Genomic DNA, 24,723 nt, shown 5'->3' with positions numbered 1-24,723 from the left:
AGTCCCAGAGAATTCCTCTGCTTTGTCATAAAAATGTGTTTGCCTTGAGAGTTTTCATGAACAAATTTCTCCCATTTTTTGTTAGAATTATTTTTAAAGAAATTTTCAAAAGAATCTTGAGCTAAAAAGGTTAAATATTATATTTTTTTGAACATCTTTTCAAATTCCTCTAAACCTTTAAAATATTGAATCAAAAAGTATTTACAAACCACGTGAACACTGTCATTAATTTCAAAAAGACTTAAAATTAACGAAAACTTCTTGAGCAATGTTTTTTTGGTTTTCATTTTTTAAGTCTAATTTTTTATATCTTTAACAGCAAAAAATATCAAAATTTACTGAACAAGGAATTTTAAGCTGTTTCCAAAAATATTTTCAATCAATTGTTACACCAAAAACAAAAAAAAAATCAAAAAAAAAACTCACTGTTTTTTTTTTGTTTTATTGAAACCTCAAAAAAATCAAATTTAAAAAGAGAAAGTGAAAAATAAGATAGAAATGCAAACGCATTCCCCGCTGATTAGTAAACAATATGCTCGTTTCATCCCAAAAGTTGCATATTCCAGTGCGGAAACTCGCCCTCTTACGAAACGGTCAATTAAACATCCATTGCCCGGCCAGCATTTCTCATTAGCATCGATTACAAAACACAAGCGCACCACACTTAAATGTGCCAAATCACTGCCGCAAGAAAAAAAAAGTCATAAAAACTACGCCTTTGCACCATTTCAAATTCAAAACGTTCACTTTTGTCGAAATTTAACTCGCCAAAGAAACGCGCGAAAATGGCCGAAACAATGGCCTGCTTTGATTTGGATTTGTGGAGCGCGTGTTTTCGTGCACCGCGCCGTTTCCGATCGAATTCGATCCCACTTCCGCGGATCGTCACCTAGACTATAGTTGAACGCACGAACGCCTCATCAAAGCAATCGCGTGCTGATCAATTTCGCTGGGTGGTAATGCTTTGAAAAGGGCGCGCATTTCTGAACATGCGAAAAGCATTTTTATTGCCAAATAAAGAGAAAATTTGTTGGATTCTTTTCGCTGGATTGTGTCCTATTGAGGAAATAAATCACAATTCGTCAATCGCTCTTTTGGCCAATGGCCAACGGAAAAAGATCGAAATAAAAATGGGGATTGAACTTTCCAGAGCTGCCTCCCGATCGACGACAAACCAGAGAGAAGAGAGGGTGTGAGCAAGGGAGACAAACAAAAGTGAGAGTGCTTTCGATACTAAACGATCGACGCCACGCAGTCGATGATGGACGATGTCCTCGACGCGTAGCAGGCGTTGATTTTGCGTATTCGTATGAACCCTGACTGAAAAGTCCGTCGGACGTCCGTCGTTTGTCGTCCGTGCAATAGTACGACGTCGCACGACAATGTCGCGCGACTTTCGCACGAATGTCAGACGTTTTTGCACCAAAATGTCGTATTTGTCGTACGATCGATAATCGAAATTGTTCGACATTGTCGTACGACATTCGACCGACGTCGCACGGTTTTGTTATTTAGGATGTCGTGCCTTTGTCGTGTGCTGTCATTTTGGTATTTTGAGGTTATTTTCAAAATAAAATTCACGTTGTTTATGTTTTTCATTATTTTTATTCATTTGTATTAGTTTGCACTGGCCTGGCACTTTGTTTTTAAAAAATTCACTATCACTGCAGCCATACTTCTCTTAATTTCGCTTAGTGACGGGATTGGCCGTTGCACAAGAAGGAAATACAAACCGACTCCTTTTGGTCCGACGATGGCCAACCACTTTTGGAAAGGATCTGCTTGTCTACCCTTCCAATGTTCGAGTGCTGCCCCGTGGGAAGTTTGTCCACCTCGATCGCCTTCACCCGGTGGATGTTCTCGGCCGAAAGTATCTCCAGGAAGAAGACTGAGTTTTGATAATTGCACTTTTGAGATTCCGCTAGAAGTCCAACACCACCAACGCATTTTCATTGTCCTTTTCCTCTTGCTGGTCCACGTCCAGCAAAAAGCACTCTGGAAACTGTTTGTACAGAGCTGGAACGAATAAAATAATTTAAAAAAAATTGCAGGATTCAAGAATTTAAGAATATTAAGACATGACGTGTTTTATAAATATTTTGCATTTCAAAATTTTGAGAAAGAAAGATTCATGTTTTGAAATTTTAAAGCTGACTTTCATTAGAATTGTTGGGTTTAAAAAAATTAAACATGTTATGTTTGATTTTATTGTGGGTAGCAGTGAGGTTCTGATGTATCCAATGACAAAAATAAATATTTTCAAAATGCCGTTGCAAATATTTTTCAAAGTTAAGTTAAATAATATTTATAAAAAACCCCAAATAGTTGAAATCACAAAATTGTAAAAAATAAAAATAGATAATTTTAAAAACTTATTATCTACTTTATTATTGTATTTTTTAGAATTACAAACCTCAAGATATTAGGAATCAGAAATTTTAAAAATGTTATAATATTAAAACGAAGAATTTTGAAAGTATTAAGACTATCAGGAATTTTAAAACTTCTAAATTATTTGGAATATTAAAACTTGAAGAATTAAAATACAATTTTCCAGAATATCAGAATGTAAGCACTTGTTTTTAGGATTTTCAAATACTAGATTTTAAGAGTTCTGTAAAGCCGAAAATTTCACAATTTTAGAATCTATGAATGTAGGAATTTAAGAATTTTATTATGTTTGTAGTTTATGTTTATGTTAGTAGTCTAGAGTTTTAGCATTTTTTTAATGCCACAATATATGTTATCTTGAGAATTTTATTAAAACTAGGAACATTATTTTTTTTTCAAATTCTCAAGATTATAAATAACCTTGAATTTTCTCATTTCAAGATTCAATGGTTTTTAAATTATGCAATTTGAAGAATTTTAAAAGAAGCAAGGAATGGAGCATTTCCATTCGAGCAGTTTTTGCTTTTTTCTACAATGTATTTCTTATTGAGCGAACTGTCAAAAACTGCTCGACTGCGGGTGCTCCATTGTGTAAATTTAAAAATTTAAGAATGTTGGAATTTTTTAACTTCAAATATTTATATATTTTTTGAATTAAAAATAAAAATTTATGGAATTTTAGATTGATAGTTTTAGGAATTTTAGAACCTTCGATTTTTTTAATTTAGGATTTCAGAAGTTAAGAATTTTGGAATTTTAAGAATTTTTAGTTTTTTTATTTCAGAACGAAAGAGTTATATATTTATTTATGTTTGGATTTTAAAATTTTAAATACATCATTTACCCTCCAAACTTTAAAAAAAACTTAATCTTTTTAGAATTTTTGAAATTAGGATTTCAGAAGTTAAGTTAAGAATTTTGAAATTTTAAGAATTATAAAATGAAAAAATCTTAAATTCAAAATTGTGCAATTTCAAATTGAATATTTTTCTTCGTCGAATTATAAGTTTTATGTTTATGTTTTGTTTTGCGTCATACAAACGCACTCCCAATACACCTCATCCAAAACACTACTCACCGGTTCCATTAACAAATTCTGGCTGTTTAGAAACGTCGCGGGAGTTTATTATTTCGTCCTCCTCCACCTTTTTATTCAAGCGGAACAGTGATTGACTCCCGAGCTTGAATGTTCCGTCTCCCTCCTTCTGTTTCCGACACATTCAACACTCGGAAACTCCTTCTCCTTTGGGAATGCAACTTCCGCGGAAAGCAAAACACCAATCCGCTTTCTCAATCGCAGACCGATTCCTTCCGATACCGGAACATGGCCCACCGTCTTCGTCCTTCACAGCCACGACAACCGAAATCTGGAAATCCAGAACATAAGACTATGATTTGGCCGTTCGCCACTCCAGCCGAAACTTTCCGGAAAAGTAACACAATTTACCTGTCAATCGGTCAAAATCCTCCAGTAGCCCAACAGCAACGACAACTGGTTCAATTTGGTTGAAATCAAGTCCAAACAAGATCAGCTGAAGAGAACTGTCAAACTGTTTGCGTCGACGAAAATCGTGACGTCGAAATTAAGGAAAATCGATGGAAAAAACAATGTCGCGCATGTCGAGTGTTTGTCATGCGTTTGTTGTCCTTTCGACCAATCATATCGAAACGGTAAAATCAAAACCGTGCGACAACTCGTACGACGTGCGACATTTTTCAAACAGGGAATACACAGCAAAAAAAAATCAATTATATTTTGAAGTTTGATTTTCGATTTTTATTTTTAGTTTTCTCGCAATGATCCAGATCGAAATTTCTTCAAATCTTTAAAACATTTTTCACAGTTATGTCAGTGAGTCAGTGATAAACTCGCACTTTCTTTCTTTCCCATGGCATGCTGGGATCTATACACGTGCACGTGTGTGCGCTGTGTGGCACGAGATCGCGTGGATCGCAGTAGGCAGACAACGACGACGACAGTCGGTGATGGGCGTGACGAAATGCGTGGTAGCCCTGTCAGGACTAAGAAAGTAGAAAGCGTGATTTGCTAGATTTTCAAGGTTGATTTTTGTATTTTTTTTTATTTGACTGAATCTCGGTGACTACATTTCCCAGGATCAGAGAAGCTATGTTGCATGTTAGGTTCGCTCATATATTGTTTACAAATCTTCATTAAATCTCATTACAACAGGTTTTGATCAATTTGGTGGTTTCGGCAAAGTAGTGAGAAGATATCAAAATTTAAAAGAAAAAATCTTGGCTTGCCAAAAGATGACCAAAACTGCTATCTTTGAGCTAAGAAAAAAATTAGTCAATATTAATTTGGCAGTGTTGCCATTTAACAAAAATGATTTCACTGTCAATAATTGTTTAAACTAAAAGAAAATCTTTAAATTTAGAAGGGTTACTCGTTTGAACACAAAAAAACTAGCTTAAAATGTTTTAAACACAGAAAAAAACTAGCTTTAAATGGTTTAAAAAATTGTGTCTTTTAGGAAAATAAAGAAAATTTTCAATTTAAATTATTTTTTTTCAATTTAATTTTCAATATCAAAAATGAAACCACTGCATCAGAAATTTACTGACCTGACAATCTAAAATAGATTTTTTAGAATTTGTAAATAAAAAAATGTTGTGCTATTGTAAAATGTTTACCTCCATTTTGAAGAATGAAAATATTTGAATTTAAAATAAAATAATTCTGAATTTTACTTATTTTGCAATTACGTTCATAAGGGTAGAAGTTCCTAAGTTAATGAAAGAGTGGACATTTTTCTACATTAAATACTTTTAACATGAAGAAAGTTAAAAATGTTCGAAAAAATATACCTTAAAATGCATATAACTTAAAAACGATGCACTTTATGAAAAAAAAAATTTAATGCCATTTTGATTGCGTTGATATTGGTATGGTCTTAAAAATTGTCTTTTTAGTCCCTTAGGGAGCGTTCTTTTATTACGTAACGCAAAAAAAAATATTTTGGAAATTTGTGTATGAAGCATACCATATCCTTCGACCCCTACTCTCTCCCTACTGCGTCACGTAACAATAGAACGCTCCCTTGTGAACCATCAAATCTCAAAAATTCAAAGTATGCGTATTTTGGGAATTTAATTTTTGATGATAAAAAGTGAAATAGTAAGAAAGGCAATAAAACATGAAAATTTTCCTTCATGTACCCTTATTTCTGAGCAGTCCTAATTGAAATTTATAACTTTTCCGGAGACACCAAAACGACCAGAAAACTCCTTCTGAAGATACTGATTATCAAATATTACCGTGTCTGATTTGTATTGTATGGGGAAAATTTAATCTTGCAAAATAGCTTTTTTGAGAATTTTTCTTATCTTATTTTTTATATTTTTGTCTAATTATTTTTTTCCTTTTTTTGTTTTTTTTTTTAATTTTCAAAATTGACCTTTGTGAATTTTACGATTTTTATTATATATTTTTTAAATTGACTTATTTGATGAAGTTCACGATTATTATTTTTTTATTTTTTTAAATTGACTTATTTGTTGAATTTTACGATTATTGACAAATTTTACGAGTTTTACTAATACGCCAATTTTAGGAATTTTGAAAAAAATATATATTTTATAAATTTAACAAATGTTAGACGTTTCCAATCCAATTTTCACAAATTTTTAAATTACAAAATCTATAAACTTCACAAATTTTACGAACTTTGCAAATCTTACGGATTTGATTGCACCAATTTTGCAAATTTTTCGAACTTTACACAATTAATTAATTTTGTAAAACAAATGTTTTGTAAATTTTACGATTTCTATGATACATATGGGAAATATACCCATTTTAATCACTCTAAGCCGTTCGACCAATTCTCATCACTTTTGCCATTTTCCGCTATTAAATCAACATTTTCAGATGAACTAACAATGGAGAGTTGCTTGCTCACTTTTATTTGAGCTATTTATCACTTTGGAACAGTCAAAAACACTTTATGAAAGCTGTAATTCTTGATCAAAGTGCTGATAGGCCGATAATAGAAATAGATAATAGAAATAATTTTATGAATAATTCTAAAAAACTAAGAGGTTTATTTAACAAAAAATGATCCAAAGTTTTCCTGTAGAATCCCTGAACATATTTGTTTGAAATCGATTTGCTAAATGTTTAATCAAAGAAAGCAATATTGTTCTCTAAATGTAAACATTGAAATGGGCTTTAACGCCCTTTTTGCATCTAAAAATGATTATGAAAAAAATCCTTCAAAGGGTTAGCAATGGCATTTTTCTGCTTCCATCACCGATTAAATCATAGCCAGACCATGTCTAAGATCGACATCTCTCGCGTCACGCGTAATAATTTCACCGAATGTAATAATCTAATCTTTCCTGCCTTTATACCTACTAAACAAAACAACATTGTTGCTGCGATCGTCGATCGTAGCAACCTGCGCCTTCTCTAGTTGATCTTGAATCTCGTCTTGAGTTTGTTTTTAAAAACAGCCTTCCTTCCTTACCTTGACGGCGCACGGCATGCTGCGATCGCGGTTTTGTTGAAGGTGGCCGTCGTCGTCGTCGTGCCTGGCTTAGCGGAAAAATAACGCAATATGTTGTTAAATTACTTGTTTTTGCCCGCTTCTCTTTCAACAGTTTAGGGGGGCTCGATTAACGGCCCAACGGCCTTGCGTGTGGCACCACTTTGGAATTGGTTATTTAAAATGGTATTGGTGGTTGTAGTTAGGCAAAATGATCGACGCGGAGCGGTCGTTGAGCAAGCTTGACAAAACTCGCGGAAAGAAACTGAAATCGAATGTTGTTGATGTTATTTTGCTTTCGCCGCGCTGCCGCGGCCGCTGTCACTTTAATGAGAAATTTTAAGGGACCGGTTTTTCGGGTAGGAATGCCTTCCGCGTCTTGCTCCACCGCAGCATCCAAGTAGGCAGCCTGCTTGGATCCACGATCGAAAACGTGAAATTTGACCATTTGGTCAAACCGATTTGACGTTCGAGCACGTAGCCTACTACGAATGGGGGGGTGGATTTGTAATGACTGCGACTCTCGTACTAATTTCCTTCTTTTTTGGGGGTGAAAACGGTTCAATCAAATGCAACGTTATCAGTCTCGTTTTTTTGACTCCTCTCCGATTTGGGACCATTCTGGCCATCATACCACATACGGTATTTTAATTCGACCGAAAGTGGCTTAAATTCGAAATCGGTGTGGCCCCCATGGAAAGCGTGCTTTGCTTGAATGGAGAAATACAAAAAAATACAAAAAAGTCGAACCACAGAGAGAGAGTGCTTCGAGAGTTCCCGTTTTAATTACCAAATTGTTTTTTCTCTGACCGACCACGAGAGAGAGAAGAAGAGGTCTTCTCATGTTTGTGGAAAAGAGAGAGAGAAGAAGAGGTCTTCTCATGTTTGTGGAAAAATGATCGATGGAAATGTGGAAGGTAATTTTTCAATTTTAACCCCGCGAGCGCGCGCCAGATCCAAGTAGGCTGCTGCGGGGCGGAGAAATTTGGGGTTTTTTTTCTCGGTTTTTAGTGCATTTTTTGACGTTGTTTTTTTGCGTAGGTGGGTTTTGATTAATGGATGGCTTTCAAGGTTGAAAACTTTCTTAAAAGAAATTTATGGCTCATTTAGAGCTGTCTGTTTTCAATTTCTGGTCAAATATTTACAACCTAAAATTACCAAAGATGTTATTGTTGGGTCCTTGACCCTGTGTTTATTATTATGGACAACAGTAAAAGAAGCGTGCTTAAAGAAATCTTATCATCATTATTTTGTTTTAAATTACAAGACGACAATTTGCGATGGATCATATTTGAGCACAACGACCAAAAACAAAAGAAATTTGTTCTAAAATTGCTCAGGGGGTGTCCATAAACGACGAAATTTTCGAAACGCTCATAGTGTTTCCCCACCTTTCTTGAGGATCTGGACACGCTAGTGATCTTGATATCAGTTTTTCTGATTGATTTGTTGTCTTCGGCAAAGTTGAAAATCATCACTCATACATGACGAAATCCAGTCTGCAATCCGCTAAGATCACCATCTCCATGCGAATTTAAACACTTTTTTCATTGAAATGTTATTATTATTACTATTATTATTTTTAAGCAAAACATCTCCTCCCAATTGACTTCACAGAAACAAAAATATCAGAAAACGTCGAAAAGCCAATAGAAATCGTAAAGTTCATTATTTATTAACAAATAACACCACTTTGACAGCTAGAATCAGTGCTCGCGATACCATCGAGTCGCAGCAAGCCACAGCCAAAGACTCCATCAAATTTCGATTCCTTTTTTTCGCACGGCGCCTACTGCGAATATTTTCGACCGTGGGAAAACCGGAAAGAGCCCAAATTATTTCAGGTCGCGATTGCGTGCCACAGATAACGACGACGACCCAGTCGAAAAATGTGTTACATTTTTATTCACATTTCACCCCCTCCTCCAATTTGAATCCTTGTAAAAGTGTCGTTTTTATTTTTTTGCTGGCAAAACCACGTGTTTCGTTGGTTTTTCGATTTTCGCCGCAAAACAGAAGGGACTAAGAAAGTCATGCCCCAGACTACTAGACCGTGCGGAGAAGGACTCATTTAAGCGGAACCAAAAGTGAAATAAATTATCGCTCTGCTTGTCTCTGGTCGCACCATATGGCGTGTGATTATTAGAAAAGAAGGGGGTTTTTATTTTCAGCCCAAAAGGGCTTATTATTAAAAGCAATGAAAAATACATAAACACACACACACACACACACACACGCAGATTTGCGGAGCGGGAAACCCCACAACAAAGGAGGCGCGCCAAGTGTCATGGATTCCATTTCCGGTCCAAAAATAAAACGCAAAGAGAAAAAGGGGGAAACAAACGAACGGTTGGCACTTTGGCCACTTTGAAGATCGCAATGAAGCAATTACCTTTTGGATGCCAAAAAAAAGGGTCAGGAAAAAGGGAGAAGGGGGGATGTAAATGAAGGGCTTTGCACATGTTTCCCTCTTTTTTGTGTGAGGGCGACAATCGGGATAATGCCCCACACTCGAAATTCCCTCCAAAATCGAGGTCGAAAAGGGGTTTCAAATGGGTTTTAATAATTGTTGGTTTTTGTGAAATGTCACGTCGCGCGAGCCGGCAAGCGTCTTTTAATGCTGGAAGCTTACAGCGTGTCGCGCCAGTAGGCGGATTTGGCACGTGTGGTAATGCTGGAAGCATGGAGTAGCATGGAGCTTATCCCGTCCTAGCAGGCGCGATGCTTTTGAATTTTCCGGGGAAGGAATTAATTGGGACACTTTATCGTTGGTACGCGGGGCAAGGTGAGAGGGATTTTGGGTACAAAGTAGGCTGTGCGATTGAATGGCAGACAATCTTTGAGACAATCAGATTAGGAATTCGGCAAAGGAAAGATTATGATTGTGGCAATTCTTACGTTTTAATGTTCATATATCTCAAAGGTGGGGGTTTTTAATTTCATCGTCCTGGAATTTCGTATGGAGCCAATGACAAATTTAAAAGATGATATTTTCATGATAAATTTTTCATTTTCAAAAATCTAAAATTTAAAAATTTATAATTTCTAAAATTTAAAAATTTTTAAAATTCTTAAAATTTTAATAATTTTTAAAATTTCTAAAAACATTAAAAATTATAGAATTTCTAGAATTTTTTATAAAAATAAAATTATTAAAACCCGTCTTAAAATTGTTAGGTTCAAAAAATCTCAAATTTCTTAAATTAAAGAAAATCATAAATTTCTTAAAATATAACGAATTCTTGAAAATTATAAAATTCCTAAAACTCTTAAAATTCTTATCATTATTAAAATTCTTAAAAAAAAAAAATTCTTAAAACTCTTCAAATTCTTAAAATTGAAAAAATCTCAAATTTCTTAAATTCAATAAATCTTAAATTTTTTAAACTTAAAAAAATTCTTACAAATTCTTGAATTTTTTAAAACTATAAAATTCCTAAAACTCTTAAAATTCTTAAAATTCTTAAAACTCTTAAAATTCTTAAAATTCTTAAAATTCTTAAAATTCCTAAAATTCTTAAAATTCTTAAAATTCTTAAAATTCTTAAAATTCTTAAAACTCTTAAAATTCTTAAAATTCTTAAAATTCTTAAAATTCTTAAAATTCTTAAAATTCTTCAAATTCTTATTCTTAAAATTCTTCAAATTCTTATTCTTAAAATTCTTAATCTTAAAATTCTTAAATTACTTAAAATTCTTAAATTCTTAAAATTCTTAAAATTCTTAAAATTCTTAAAATTCTTAAAATTCTTAAAATTCTTAAAATTCTTAAAATTCTTAAAATTCTTAAAATTCTTAAAATTCTTAAAATTCTTAAAATTCTTAAAATTCTTAAAATTCTTAAAATTCTTAAAATTCTTAAAATTCTTAAAATTCTTAAAATTCTTAAAATTCTTAAAATTCTTAAAATTCTTAAAATTCTTAAAATTCTTAAAATTCTTAAAATTCTTAAAATTCTTAAAATTCTTAAAATTCTTAAAATTCTTAAAATTCTTAAAATTCTTAAAATTCTTAAAATTCTTAAAATTCTTAAAATTCTTAAAATTCTTGAAATTCTTAAAATTCTTAAAATTCTTAAAATTCTTAAAATTCTTAAAATTCTTAAAATTCTTAAAATTCTTAAAATTCTTAAAATTCTTAAAATTCTTAAAATTCTTAAAATTCTTAAAATTCTTAAAATTCTTAAAATTCTTAAAATTCTTAAAATTCTTAAAATTCTTAAAATTCTTAAAATTCTTAAAATTCTTAAAATTCTTAAAATTCTTAAAATTCTTAAAATTCTTAAAGTTCTTAAAATTCTTAAAATTCTTAAAATTCTTAAAATTTTTAAAATTCTTAAAATTCTTAAAATTCTTAAAATTCTTCAAATTCTTATTCTTAAAATTCTTAATCTTAAAATTCTTAAATTACTTAAAATTCTTAAATTACTTAAAATTCTTAAATTCTTAAAATTCTTAAAATTCTTAAAATTCTTAAAATTCTTAAAATTCTTAAAATTCTTAAAATTCTTAAAATTCTTAAAATTCTTAAAATTCCTAAAATTCTTAAAATTCTTAAAATTCTTAAAATTCTTGAAATTCTTAAAATTCTTAAAATTCTTAAAATTCTTAAAATTCTTAAAATTCTTCAAATTCTTAAAATTCTTAAAATTCTTATTAAATTATTTAATTTTTTAATTATTTAATTTTTTAATTATTTAATTATTAAATTATTAGATTATTAAATTATTAAATTATTAAATTATTAAATTATAAAATTATAAAATTATAAAATTATAAAATTATTAAATTAATAGATTATTAAATTATTAAATTATTAAATTATTAAATTACTAAATTATTAAATTATTAAATTATTAAATTATTAAATTATTAAATTATTAAATTATTAAATTATTAAATTATTAAATTATTTAATTATTTAATTATTTAATTATTAAATTATTGAATTATTAAATTATTAAATTATTTAATTATTAAATTATTAAATTATTAAATTATTAAATTATTAAATTATTAAATTATTAAATTATTAAATTATTAAATTATTAAATTATTAAATTATTAAATTATTAAATTATTAAATTATTAAATTATTAAATTATTAAATTATTAAATTATTAAATTATTAAATTATTAAATTATTAAATTATTAAATTATTAAATTATTAAATTATTAAATTATTAAATTATTAAATTATTAAATTATTAAATTATTAAATTATTAAATTATTAAATTATTAAATTATTAAATTATTAAATTATTAAATTATTAAATTATTAAATTATTAAATTATTAAATTATTAAATTATTAAATTATTAAATTATTAAATTATTAAATTATTAAATTATTAAATTATTAAATTATTAAATTATTAAATTATTAAATTATTAAATTATTAAATTATTAAATTATTAAATTATTAAATTATTAAATTATTAAATTATTAAATTATTAAATTATTAAATTATTAAATTATTAAATTATTAAATTATTAAATTATTAAATTATTAAATTATTAAATTATTAAATTATTAAATTATTAAATTATTAAATTATTAAATTATTAAATTATTAAATTATTAAATTATTAAATTATTAAATTATTAAATTATTAAATTATTAAATTATTAAATTATTAAATTATTAAATTATTAAATTATTAAATTATTAAATTATTAAATTGTTAAATTATTAAATTATTAAATTATTAAATTATTAAATTATTAAATTATTAAATTATTAAATTATTAAATTATTAAACTAATAAATTATTAAATTATTAAATTATTAAATTATTAAATTATTAAATTATTAAATTATGAAATTATTAAATTATTAAATTATTAAATTATTAAATTATTAAATTATTAAATTATTAAATTATTAAATTATTAAATTATTAAATTATTAAATTATTAAATTATTAAATTATTAAATTATTAAATTATTAAATTATTAAATTATTAAATTATTAAATTATTAAATTATTAAATTATTAAATTATTAAATTATTAAATTATTAAATTATTAAATTATTAAATTATTAAATTATTAAATTATTAAATTATTAAATTATTAAATTATTAAATTATTAAATTATTAAATTATTAAATTATTAAATTATTAAATTATTAAATTATTAAATTATTAAATTATTAAATTATTAAATTATTAAATTATTAAATTATTAAATTATTAAATTATTAAATTATTAAATTATTAAATTATTAAATTATTAAATTATTAAATTATTAAATTATTAAATTATTAAATTATTAAATTATTAAATTATTAAATTATTAAATTATTAAATTATTAAATTATTAAATTATTAAATTATTAAATTATTAAATTATTAAATTATTAAATTATTAAATTATTAAATTATTAAATTATTAAATTATTAAATTATTAAATTATTAAATTATTAAATTATTGAATTATAAAATTATTAAATTTTTAAGTTATTGAATTATAAAATTATTTAATTCATGATTTGGCATTTCTCAACTAATAAAAACAATTTTTTCCCCTGGAATGCCTTTCAATCTTTTATTCTCCCCCTCAATAAAACTCCCCCATTAACGTGATCCGCTGCAAAAACGGCTGCGCCTTGCACGTCAACAGCCCATAATTCGTGGCCCACGTCCCGTTCCGGTTCTTCCCGTTTTCTCTAACCCGCTCCAGCATAACCCTCGCATCAAAACTCTTCTGGTACACCTTCGTCTTGAACATGTTCTGCACCATCTCCGCAATCGTTCCGTTGAGTCCCTTCTGCTGCTGCTGCGGAACCTGCCCTCCAACCGTCGGCGGAATCGCCGACTCCCCGTCCGCCACCGCACCCGCCCTGGAACTATTCTCCGAGAAGAACTTTTTCGCCGGATTGCCCTCGTCCTGCTCGTCGTCTTCGTCTACGGTCGTCGCTTCCGGAACTTCCCGCTCGCCGGTTGTGACATCCGGAGGAGTGCTCTCGTTCAGCTTGAGTGCGGCCGTTGCGCTTTTGTCGTCGGGATCGCGGGCGGAAGGGGTCAGTTTGACGGTGGTCATCCGTTCCGGATCGTCCGTTGGGGGTTTCGTGGTTGGGGAAGGGGCGATTGGGACGATCAGGCTGTCGTCGGAGGTGGAGAGATTCGTTGGGGATTCGTTTTGTTGTGCTTTGAGCGATTCTTGGGCGCGTTGGAAGGCTTCTTCGAGGCGCTTCTTGGCCAGGGCTTGCCGAGCTTCGGCTAGCTTGGCGCCGAGTTCTTCGAGGACGGCCGCCGGGATGGAGTCTTCGATTTGGGCTTCGACGACGGAGATGTTTTCCACTTCTTGGGGAGGTTTCAGCTCGGGTTCTTTTGGGGTGCGGGTTAGGTCGAGCCGATCTCCGGCGAACTTTTCCCGGCTGTAGCCGGCGAAGAGATTTTGGTTCGGGGTTTCGTGACAGCACCGGAGCATGGACGGATCGATCGGATGGGCTTCGGTGTTGAAGATGTAGCCGCCGGCATCGATTATGCACTCGCCGTGGGTTGTGTTGATGACGGTGCCGACGCGGCCATCGTTGTGGATGAAATTGTCCGGATCGAACAGGAGGTAGAGGTATTTGGTGGTTTCTGCGAGGAAGAACGACTCCATACGATCTTCTTTGTGATGATCACGGACGTTTTTGATCGTTGCGTAGCCACAGGGCGTTTTGGCACTGTACTCAATGCTCCGGAGGATGTCTTCACCTACTTCGAGCAGGTAGGGATCGCCGGTAGCACGGTACAGATACATGACCGACTCGATCAGTTCCGGCCGGAGCGGGTAGTTCTCCCGATTCGCTCCAGCTTCCGCATTTGGAATGTTGTAGAATTCCGGCAAAAATCCGTACTGCTTCCAAACGGTATGATAGTTGTGGAGGGTTTTCATGGCCACGCTGGTGTCCCCAAACAGACTCAGCACTCCCGGCCAGTACGCTTCCAAGCTCTGAAACACTGGCAACGTGACCTGGCCCTTGTTCATCGACACCCAAACGTGCCAATCGTCCCGCTTTAAGTACTTATCAATGGCCTTCCGTCCCTCGTTGAACATGTGCATCAAATCTGGTTTGTTCAGCATGATAGCTCCTTTCACCAAATACTCGTAGTACGAATCAACCCCGGCGCCAATCCCCGCGTCCTGCGCCGTCCACCGTCCAGTCTGCACGTCAATATGATTCCCAAACAGCCCAATCGACGACCGATGATTGTACAACGAGTACAACGCATTCAACGCCACCTCCTCGTAGATCGGATCCCCCGTCAACCGACTCAACGCCCCAAACTCCACCACAAACGTCCCAATCCCAGCCGTGCAGGTCACGCTCGTCTCCCCATAAGGAACTCCATACTTCAAATTCACCGTCCCGTACGGCATCCCCGTCCTCGTATCAAACGCCGGCAGCAACCGCTTCGCCACATCCTCCGCCAACCTCAACAGCGGCCCATTACACGGCCAACCCTCCTCCAGCTCCACCCCCGCCTTATGACTCATCAAGTGCGCACTCAACAGTCCGCCCACAATCCGGATGTTCGTCTCAAACACCGAAACGTTAATGTCACTATCGAACGACTTTTGCTCCAGCAACCGCACCACCCTCCGGAACTCCGAATAGTTCCCCATCACGGCCAGCGTGTCCAGCGCGTCAATCAACGTCAGCGAGTAACTGCCCCAGGTGTCCACTCCGTCGCAGCTCAACGGCCGCAACTCGTCGTACTTGGACGCGTACTTCAGATAGCCGTCGTACGCGTGCTGGAACATGGCCCGGACCTCCTCCCTGCGGGGAATCGATTTCGTGGCGTTAACGATGGTAACGGCAATTCTAGAGTACTTTTCCAAGAGGTTCTGTACGCATCTTATACCCTAGGGATCACGGCATACTCGGCGAACCAGGCTTCCAACGTTACCCAGCTTCCGGATCGTAACAGAACTCCCGGATCCCGCTTGAACACGGTCTGGAAACATCCTTCTTGTCTTGTTGGTTTTTCAGTGGTCAAAATAAGAATGATTTATTTCTCTCCGACAGCCGCCTTTTATACCGTAATCCTGAGGGATGGCATGCCGCACCTGTGCTGTTAGAACCTTTTTGAAAAAGTATTCCAGAATAATAATTATTCTTCCACTGTACTGTTTTTTCCCCATAAATTGCTGCGATCAGCACAAAACTTTTCCCACAAACCTCACCTCAACCGCAGCATGTCCTGTTTGGTGTACTTCCGCAGGCAGGAAACGCTGCCCACGAGCAGTGGCACCAAGAGCACCAGCAGGAACACGTTCCGACTGCCGCCGGAACGACGGAACCGCTTCATTTTTGGCTGCGACGACGACGGTGGACACGACATCAAAAGTTTGATTCGATTTGCCGACTACGTTCAGCGGAAAATAACAACACGAATGAACGGGACTTATCAGCTGTCAAAAATGGGTGGGTGGGTGGCAAAACAACAACAGAGCGAACGCTTGCGCTGGTGGAGTGCGTTCACGGACCTTTGTTGATTTTTAACTGCAGTGGACTAATTTCCCCGACAGAAATGTGTATAGAGCAAATAGTTATGTCGGGCTTTCACACACAGATCGATTGTTTTTCTTTTTGTAGATATCGAGAAGACCATCGAGTTAGGAATTCAACAATCCAGACAGAATAACTAGAGCAAACTTTAAAAAAATATGATCGCATTCTTAACAAAATGCCAGATTTTTAAAATTAACTTTTATTCACTAAAGGTGAATTTAAAAAAAAAAACGTATTTTCTGATTTTAGATTAATTTAAATGTTTTAGGGGACCAAAAAATACATATCAAGGTAATGGCTCATACCTCGAGTTTTTTTTTTTTGAAAAGGTCCAATAAACCAAATTTTCAGTTTTTGCTTTTTGGGTGTTTTTTAATACCCCTGACTCAAGGCGGTTTTTAAAACACCCAAAAAGCAAAAACTGGAAATTTGGTTTATTGGACATTTTCAAAAAAAAAACTCGAGGTATGAGCCATTACCTTGAGTTCATTTTTTAGAACAAAAAACTTATTTATCTGCTATATCTACTCAGAAATATAGAAAAAATAAATGAAGTTTTTGATGTGCCATATAAATTCATGCATTCAATAAATTAAAAATTCAAGTTCAATTCAAAGCAAACTTAAAATCCAAAAAAAAACTGTAAAAAAATAAAATGCAAAAAAAAAATTAAAAAATTCTAAAATGCAAAATTAAAATCCAGAATACAAAAAAAAATAAAATTAAAAAAATTTAAAGTTACAAAATTTAAAAAAAAAATCTATACTTCAGAATATGAAAGTTCCAAAATCAGGGGATTTAAAAATATAAACACAACTCGTACCAAGAGTTGCATTCGATTATGCGAAGGTTCTCGCCAAAACGTCACTCCGGATACAGTCATCCCACTTTTTTGGAAAACTTTACAAATCGGCCAATATTAAAAAAAATCAAAAAAAATTTGAAGAAAAAAATATCAACCCACGAAATCTACAATTCGAAACACATGTTTTCTTACAAATGTAAAAAAATGTGGGTTCTCTACAGAAGTATATATTTTTAAATTCTACGGTCAAGTAAGGTATTGTAAATACAGTAGTTGTTCGGTAAATGGGCGTTGTTTAACTGAGCTGCTTTTTAACTGGGCGCTCGATAACTGGGCCGTAGCCCACTTAAAAAGCAGACAAACGTCAAAAAAACCAAAACAAACCAAAATGACCGAGGGGTTAATGGGTGCAAAAATCATATTCAATAAATAAAAAAAAACTTTTTTCAAACTTTTGTTTAATTTCAAGTCAAAATTAAAGAAATATGAAAAGTAAACATTGTACATAAATTTGAGTAACTTTTTTTTTTTCATCTGGAAAATGTTATGCATCGGTTGTCTCCTCGTTATATTTTGTTCAGCCCAGCTAACGAGCAACATTCGGTGACTGGGCTACGTTCTCAGCCCAGTTACCGAACAACTACTGTAGTTTGATAATTTTTTTTGTGGAATTTCAGTTAAAATTAGGTGTTTCGTAATTGCGGGGGGTTTATCATCCCACAATTATGGAACAAGCAATTTTGTGTTCATAAATTTTTAAATTTAAGAATACAAACATTAAAAAAAAATCTTGTTTAAAAACACGATCATTTACAACTTATTAAATTTAAAAATTCAGAAATACAAATACAATATAAAAATCATGAAAATAAACATTCAAAAAAAAAAGTTAAAATTAAACAAAATTGAAATGTAAAATAAAACTAAAATTGAAAAATCAGAAAAACTGAAATTCTTTCATTTATATTTTCAAAATCTTCCATTTAAAAATTCTGAAATCAGAAAACCCAATGATTAAGAAATAGTATTTTATGTTTTCCGATTTTTTCAATCTCTATGTTATGAAATTGTAAAATTCTCAAATTTAACATTTTTGAATTGAAAACTATCATTTTTTTTAAATAGGAAAATTTGTATGTTTGGATTTCTGATTTTTTTTTATTATGATTTTTTTTATTCTTCAATGTTTGAACGGTCAACTTTCATTAGGCGAATCGCGAAAGTTATGCGGTACATTACAAAAGGGGCACAAGTTTAGTATTTTCTTCAATTTTAAATGTTTTCGGAACATTTTAGCGGCATCTAATTCCCGGGGCTACAGGTCGGCTTTTTTCCCAGTGTGAAATGGTGCAAAATAACTTCTCTCTGGAAGGCGTCGGCAAATCTAATCTCTCTGGAAGGCGTCGGCAACAAACAAAGAAGTTGTCTCTGGGACTGAAGAAGAGGAGTTCAAGTCTTGCTAACTGTAAAGACGATTGATTTATTTAAAACTTAGACAATCAATCGACATTGAGGGATTATTCGGATCTTTATCGTTTTGCTTAGAGACGGTGATTTTAGCCGATTGCAGACTGGATTTCGTCATGTATATATGGTTGCCTCGGACAAATTCTACCTGAATCAGATCCTCAACACCATGACAGCCGGTCGGTCCCAGCTCCACCGCGCACAAGGGACAAGGAAAGGGATTTGTAAGACGAGAAGCGTTGATGATCCACTTTTTTAAGCGAACAAGGGAAAATCTCCACGGTTTCCCCAAATGAGTTCCGCTTGGAGTTGAATGGTTTTGAGCAAGCGTTAAGGATTGTTCGGATCTTTATCCCATCAAAAGCCATTCCCATTCACTAACTTACGAACAATTCTTTATTGTAAGGATTTCTTACTGATATTTGGTAGATGTTTTTGCAAAATGTCCACTGGAGTCAAACAACGCTACGCACAAGCTTACACCACTAAACCCTACTAAATGCAATGACTGATGAGACTTACCCCGCTCCCTTACAAACTGCCAATATCGTTGAATCGCTTCAACTTTTCGGGGAAATTATCCTTAAACAGCACCGGATCCGCCCGGAACTCGACCGTCTTGAGCGGCATCGTCCCGTAGATTTCCGCAAACCGATTAATACACGCCGACCGTTCCACCATGTGGTTCAAATCCGCCGACAGCTGCTCATTGTTCGTACACTCGGGACACTTGAACTTCTTGCGCGGGGCCACCTTGATCGGCGGTTTGTTCGTCACGTTCGCCACCAGGAAGTTCATCGCAATGTCCTCGCAGTTCATGTGGTCGTCAACCCACTGCTTGATGTTGCCGGGCATCGAGTAGGTGTACGCGTAGCACCAGTACTTGTGGTGGAAGGCGGCCCCGGTCAGGACCATCGAGATTTGGTTGGTCCACTCGGACTCGTAGCGCCACCGGTTCGTGGCGTTGTCCCAGACGTGGGTTCGTGAGGGGAAGCCGACGATCCGGTCGGGAAATTCGCGCCACACTTCGTAGCCAAAGTCGAGCTCGTCGGCGGTCAGCATGACGATGTCGTCGTCGATCGTGAGGATCGCCTCGGTTTCGATCTCTTCGTACGGGTAGAACCGGTTGGAGAGTTTGTTTGCAGCGGTTTGGATGACCTTTAGGGGTTTGCCGATCTTCGGGAAGAGGCTCGGATGGGGCGGGGACTTTTTCTGGTTGTTCCAGATGACTAGAATCTTCTGCAGGGAGGGGACCGTGGCCAGTTTCTGGATCAGGATGAAGAGACTCTCGATGCGATCGTACGTGAGGATCACCGCGGTGAAACCTTGCGCTTTCGGCGCGATCAACGGAAGGAAAAGTGGGTTCTGAGTCGATTGTTGCGTTTTCTGAACATTCCAATGGTTGTAAGTTTGGCTGAGGTGCGGAAAGATGCGATCATTCAGTTGATCAAGTGTCGTCAAAACGATCTTTTTCAAGCTGGAAAAATACCGATCGTAATAGTAAGCTCCCTGGGCACGAAGTTCCTGAACTCGCTCCTTCGAAACGGCCTTCAACGTCGAAATCACCGAGTGCAAATTATTCTCATGAATCCGAATCGAAACCAGATCCCAATCCAGAACTTCCCCAAACGGAAGCACCAAATTGTCCGCCATTATAACCGGAATACACCCACTGGCCAACGCGTCCATCAACGTCGGCTGGCTCAATCTCACCCCACGCGCAACCAAACAAAACTGCCCATTCTCCAGCACGCTCGGATATTCGTACTCATTCCCCTGCGGAAAGTTACACCTCACATCCTTCACCGCCTTCAACATCTCCTCCGGACTCTCATCCGACGACGCCGACGACGCCGAACCCACCCCAACTAAACTCGCCTCAGCCTCGGCCTTCACCGTACTCGTCGGACATCGCTGCAGCAGCAAAATGTCATTCCCATAGTCGTACGTCAGCTCCTGCATGATCCGGTACTGCCGCTGGAAGATGTTCAACTGCGAGCTCACCAGCAGAAACTTCCGCTCCTGGTCGCGCCTCGGCCGGTGATGGTCCAGGATGGCACTGTACATGGGCAGCGCCAGATCGAAGCCCGGCCGGTACGTCCAGCTGTCGAAGCCCGAGCCCAGGATCATGGCGCGGTCCGTGTTCACGTCCAACACGGTGTTGTAGTCCGGGGCGGTGCCGGCGATGAAGTTGAACAGCAGGTGGTTCTCGCCGTTTTCCCAGCTGGGGGAGGGAAAATGTGAGAGTTGGAAAGATTTGTCAATTTGTTAGTATTTTTAAAATTCGTAAAAAATAACTGGTAAAATTTTAAAAATTGTTATTATTGGCAACATTTGAAAAAAAAAAACCTAATTCTTAAATTTATTTATTTTTTCGAGTGAAGCAATTTTTATTATCCGTATTTTTTTTTATTTTAAAATTCGCTGAATCTGTGAAATTTGTTAAAAAAAAAATCATGAAAGATTTCAGATTTCAATTTGGAAAACAAACTCAAATTCGTATTTGTTTTTTTTTTTGCAAATTTCAAAACATTTGAAAGAAGTCAAATTTGTGTAATTTGCAATTTTTTAAAATTTTCTAGGATTTGTAAAATTCATATTACTAGATAAAATTAAGAAAAATAAATAAATTCGTTAAAACCTTTAAAAGAAAAGAAAAATGATTAATTTCTAAACTCGTAAAATACATATTTTTTACAAATCGAAATTCGCTAAAAATGTTAAAATAACTGGTAAAATTTTAAAAATTGTTATTATTTTGAAACATTTGAAAAAAAAAACATAATTCTTAAATTTATTTATTTTTTCGAGTGAAGCAATTTTTATTATCCGTATTTTTTTTTAATTTTAAAATTCGCTGAATCTGTAGAGTTCGTTAAATTCGTGAAGTTCATTAAATTAATAAGGTTTGGTCAATTCGTAAAATTTGTAACCAATAAAAATGGAAAAACGCTTTAAGATCATACATTTTTGTAAATTCGTAAAATTCTTGAAATTTGTCAAATTTATGAGTTTTGTAAAAATTTTGAAATGTTTTAAATTTGTTATTAAATTCATAAAACAAGAAAAAAAGTTGGGAAGAAATGATGAAACGGAAATAAGAAAATTTCTAAAGATTTCAATTTTTTTATTTTTTTAGTTTTTAAAAAATAAGATTTTCAAAATTCATATCATTTGTTAAGTTTGTGAAATTTTCAAACCTCATAAAATCTGTTGAGCTTGTAAAAATTTAAAAAATCATAAAATTTGTAAAGCTTGTAATATTTTTAAAATTCTTAAAATTTGTATTTTTTCTCAGTTCATCAGATTTGAAAAAAATAACATTTGCTAAATTGTATTTTTATTTAGTTGTATTTAATTTGAAATTTTTTATGAATTTTGAAAATCTTATAATTTTGTTAAGTTTTCATGAATTTATTATTATTATGAATTATATATAATATTATTCATGAAAATTTAACAAAATTATAAGATTTTCAAAATTCTTAAAAATTTTCAAATTAAAAAAAATTAAGCATGTAAAATTTTCAAAATTCAAAAAAAAGTTCATTATTTGTAAAATTTTAAAAAATTGTTTTTGTTTAAAGTTTGTAAAATTTTAAAAATTAATAAGGTGTAAGGATGTTTTAAAATTCATAAAATTTGTTGAGCTTGTACGGCATTGTCTTAACTTTAAAAATATATATATTTTATATATTTTTTAAATTCTTATCATTCGTAAAATTTTGTAGAATTTCTGAAATCTGTACAATTTGTAAAATATGTTTAATTTGTTTTTTCGCGAGATGGTATTTAAAATAATGGTTGTGTATTTTTTTAAATTCGTCAATTTGATAAAATTCTGAAAAATACTAAATTTAGTTGAGCACTCTAATCTTTTTCTAGTTCTTTATTTTTCTATTTTTAATTCTTCCTTTTAATTCAAAAAAATAACTTATAATTCATCAATTTCACTTAATTTAATTCTTCAATTCTTAGGGTTTTTATTATATTAGTACTAAATTTTTTACCCAATTCATAAATTGTTCAATTCGTTAATTAGTTGACTCTTCAATTCTTTAATTTGTCAAATCTAGAATTCATTATTTCTTTAATTATTAAATTCTTCAATTATTTATTTTTTAAATAATTTAATATTTTTAATCCTTTGATAATTCTAGTACATAATTTTGTAATTTATTTATTCTTTAATTCTATTTTTTTTTTATAATAATCTTTTTTTTCTTTCATTTCGTCAATTCTGTTTTTATTATTGAATTTTTAATTTTTTTAACTTATTCAATTCTTCAATATATTTCATCGTTATATATTTGAAATTGTTCCTTAAATTTTTATTATAATTTTTTTTATTCTATGATACTTTTATTATTTATTCTTTTTCAGCTTCAATTCGATTCTTAGTTTTTCTAACTCTTTATCTTTTTCAATTCTTGAATTCTTTAGCTCTTTAATTATTTAATGTTATTTTATGTTATGTTCCTTTTATTGTTGTATTTTGGAATCTTTAATTTTGTTACTAATCTGGTAATAAATTGTTTTATTTATTTATTAATCAATTCCTATTAATTAATTGATTTTTTATTTCTCTTATTCTTTTATATTTCTATTCTTCAATTCGTTGGTTTATTTATTAAATTCTTTTTTTTTCTTAGCTTCTTTTTTATTCTTAAATTTTGCAATGCTTTAATTTTATAAACCTTTTAGATATTTTTTTTTCCTTCTTTGATTATCAATTCTTCAATTGTTTAGTTCTTATTTTTTTATTCTTCAGTTCTTTAATTTCTGGGTTCTTTAATTTGTCAATTATTGAATTCATTTTTTAGTTATCTTTTTTTATGAATTTTTAGATTTGTCTTGTATTGCATTTTTGTTCTCTGGTCCCTTTTTTTTATTCATTAATACTCTGATTCTTTTAATTTTTAAATCCCTAATTCTTAATTTTTTAACTATAGAAATCTGATTTTTTTTTATTACCATTTTAAATGTTTTTATTTTTCTTCTTTTTGTACATCAGTGTTTTTACTCTCTGATTAATTGACCCTTATTTCACATATAACTTAAATTGCAGTTTTATTTTTTTTAATTATTAAAAAATCCTCAATAGTGAAATAACTTAAAAATGAATTATTTATGTTTTTGTAAAGGTAAATTGAATAAGTTGCACATTTTCAAAAAAAAAAACACTGAAAATTTTTTAATGTAAATTTTTAAGCTTTTATTAAAAATTTAGAAATTTTAAAAATCAAATTCATTAAATTTATCTTAAATTTGAACTTCGTACTTAAATACTTACTATGGCAACGTGGCCAGCGCCTTCCCGACCAGATTCACATCGATCCGGTTCTGATTCAGCGTATCGAGCGTCGGAACAAACAGGCACGCCTCGTTCGGATTGGCCGTGTAGTACGGACTGTCCACAATCGTCTTCAGAATCGTGTAAAACTCCTTCGTCAGCTGGAAAGCCTGCTTATGACTACCCCCGTCCACAAACTCCTTGAGCGGGTAAACGTAAATTGACATCCGCTCCTGCTGCTCCTCCCCACTCCCTCCAGCAGGTCCCGGAACACCCCCACCTAACCCTCCTCCTCCTCCACCACCTCCAACCGACCTCTTGCCACACCGATACACATTGAAACAGTCCCAGTACGAGCAGTTCCGATTCCTGGCCCGGGCCAGCTCGGCATCCTGGTCGAGCACGATCTGCGGTATGTCCACCAGATCCAGCGAGAGCCGCTCGCTGTCCCCCTCCGCGCTGGAACCGCCCCCGAACCAAACCAACAACACCAACGCGACGACAAACCCGAACAACCACCGGTTCAACTCGGATTTCGGCGCGACCGCCTGCTTGAGCGCGGTCGAATACTTGAGCGGAAGCACGGACATCCCGACGGCGGCACTTTTATTCACATTTTTCATCGAAATTTTTTGGGTTTGACCGTAGAATTTTCGTTCCGACAATTTTTGTAAACAAAAGCTTCTTTTTCTCCGTTTGACAGATTTCATCTGTGAACGCGCCCCCCAACTTTGAAGCGTTTGT

At 33.0% G+C, this 24,723-nt stretch overlaps 3 protein-coding genes across 5 annotated transcripts; all 3 read right to left on the bottom strand.

The window, feature by feature from the left end:
- Nucleotides 1-1,364: 1,364 nt before the first annotated feature.
- LOC120424298 (uncharacterized) lies at nt 1,365-4,046 on the bottom strand. 3 transcript variants are annotated; one of them, XM_052711619.1, is made up of 4 exons: nt 3,839-4,046; nt 3,470-3,758; nt 1,940-2,016; nt 1,365-1,908 (listed from the first exon to the last, which is right to left on the bottom strand). In XM_052711619.1, exons 2-4 carry the CDS (start codon nt 3,476-3,478, stop codon nt 1,692-1,694), a joined length of 303 nt encoding a protein of 100 aa, XP_052567579.1. In that variant the 5' UTR covers nt 3,479-3,758; nt 3,839-4,046; the 3' UTR covers nt 1,365-1,691. The 3 variants fall into 3 exon arrangements, with proteins under 3 accessions (XP_052567579.1, XP_052567578.1, XP_039444317.1); XM_052711618.1 differs by lacking the exon at nt 3,839-4,046 and having other exon boundaries at nt 3,470-3,825; XM_039588383.2 differs by having other exon boundaries at nt 1,754-2,016; nt 3,839-4,045.
- A 9,380-nt stretch (nt 4,047-13,426) lies between these two features.
- Nucleotides 13,427-16,266, bottom strand: LOC120424294 (ER degradation-enhancing alpha-mannosidase-like protein 2). The gene is made up of 2 exons (XM_039588376.2): nt 16,087-16,266; nt 13,427-15,679 (listed from the first exon to the last, which is right to left on the bottom strand). Exons 1-2 carry the CDS (start codon nt 16,242-16,244, stop codon nt 13,468-13,470), a joined length of 2,370 nt encoding a protein of 789 aa, XP_039444310.2. The 5' UTR covers nt 16,245-16,266; the 3' UTR covers nt 13,427-13,467.
- A 2,793-nt stretch (nt 16,267-19,059) lies between these two features.
- On the bottom strand, nt 19,060-24,672 carry LOC120424304 (exostosin-2). The gene is made up of 2 exons (XM_039588389.2): nt 23,980-24,672; nt 19,060-20,910 (listed from the first exon to the last, which is right to left on the bottom strand). The coding sequence occupies exons 1-2, from the start codon at nt 24,600-24,602 to the stop codon at nt 19,218-19,220; spliced, it is 2,316 nt and encodes a 771-aa protein (XP_039444323.1). The 5' UTR covers nt 24,603-24,672; the 3' UTR covers nt 19,060-19,217.
- Between the last annotated feature and the right edge of the window lie 51 nt (nt 24,673-24,723).

Source organism: Culex pipiens, chromosome 1, assembly GCF_016801865.2.
Source record: "Culex pipiens pallens isolate TS chromosome 1, TS_CPP_V2, whole genome shotgun sequence".
Taxonomy (NCBI): domain Eukaryota; kingdom Metazoa; phylum Arthropoda; class Insecta; order Diptera; family Culicidae; genus Culex; species Culex pipiens.
The sequence above is the reverse complement of the archived record's forward strand: the minus strand, read 5'-3'. Positions and strand labels throughout refer to the sequence as shown.

Bases quoted from the DNA above. Each gene is read 5' to 3' on its own strand.
- LOC120424298 (XM_052711618.1), bottom strand. From the start codon at position 3,611: ATGTGTCGGAAACAGAAGGAGGGAGACGGAACATTCAAGCTCGGGAGT. The intron at 2,017-3,469 runs GTGAGTAGTGTT...TATTCGTTCCAG, and splicing joins AGAATTTGTTAATGGAACCG to CTCTGTACAAACAGTTTCCA. The intron at 1,909-1,939 runs GTGGTGTTGGAC...GGAATCTCAAAA, and splicing joins AGGACAATGAAAATGCGTTG to GTGCAATTATCAAAACTCAG.
- LOC120424294 (XM_039588376.2), bottom strand. From the start codon at position 16,244: ATGTCGTGTCCACCGTCGTCGTCGCAGCCAAAAATGAAGCGGTTCCGT. The intron at 15,680-16,086 runs GTGAGGTTTGTG...GATTCCCCGCAG, and splicing joins CAGGACATGCTGCGGTTGAG to GGAGGAGGTCCGGGCCATGT.
- LOC120424304 (XM_039588389.2), bottom strand. From the start codon at position 24,602: ATGAAAAATGTGAATAAAAGTGCCGCCGTCGGGATGTCCGTGCTTCCG. The intron at 20,911-23,979 runs GTAAGTATTTAA...TCCCTCCCCCAG, and splicing joins GCGCTGGCCACGTTGCCATA to CTGGGAAAACGGCGAGAACC.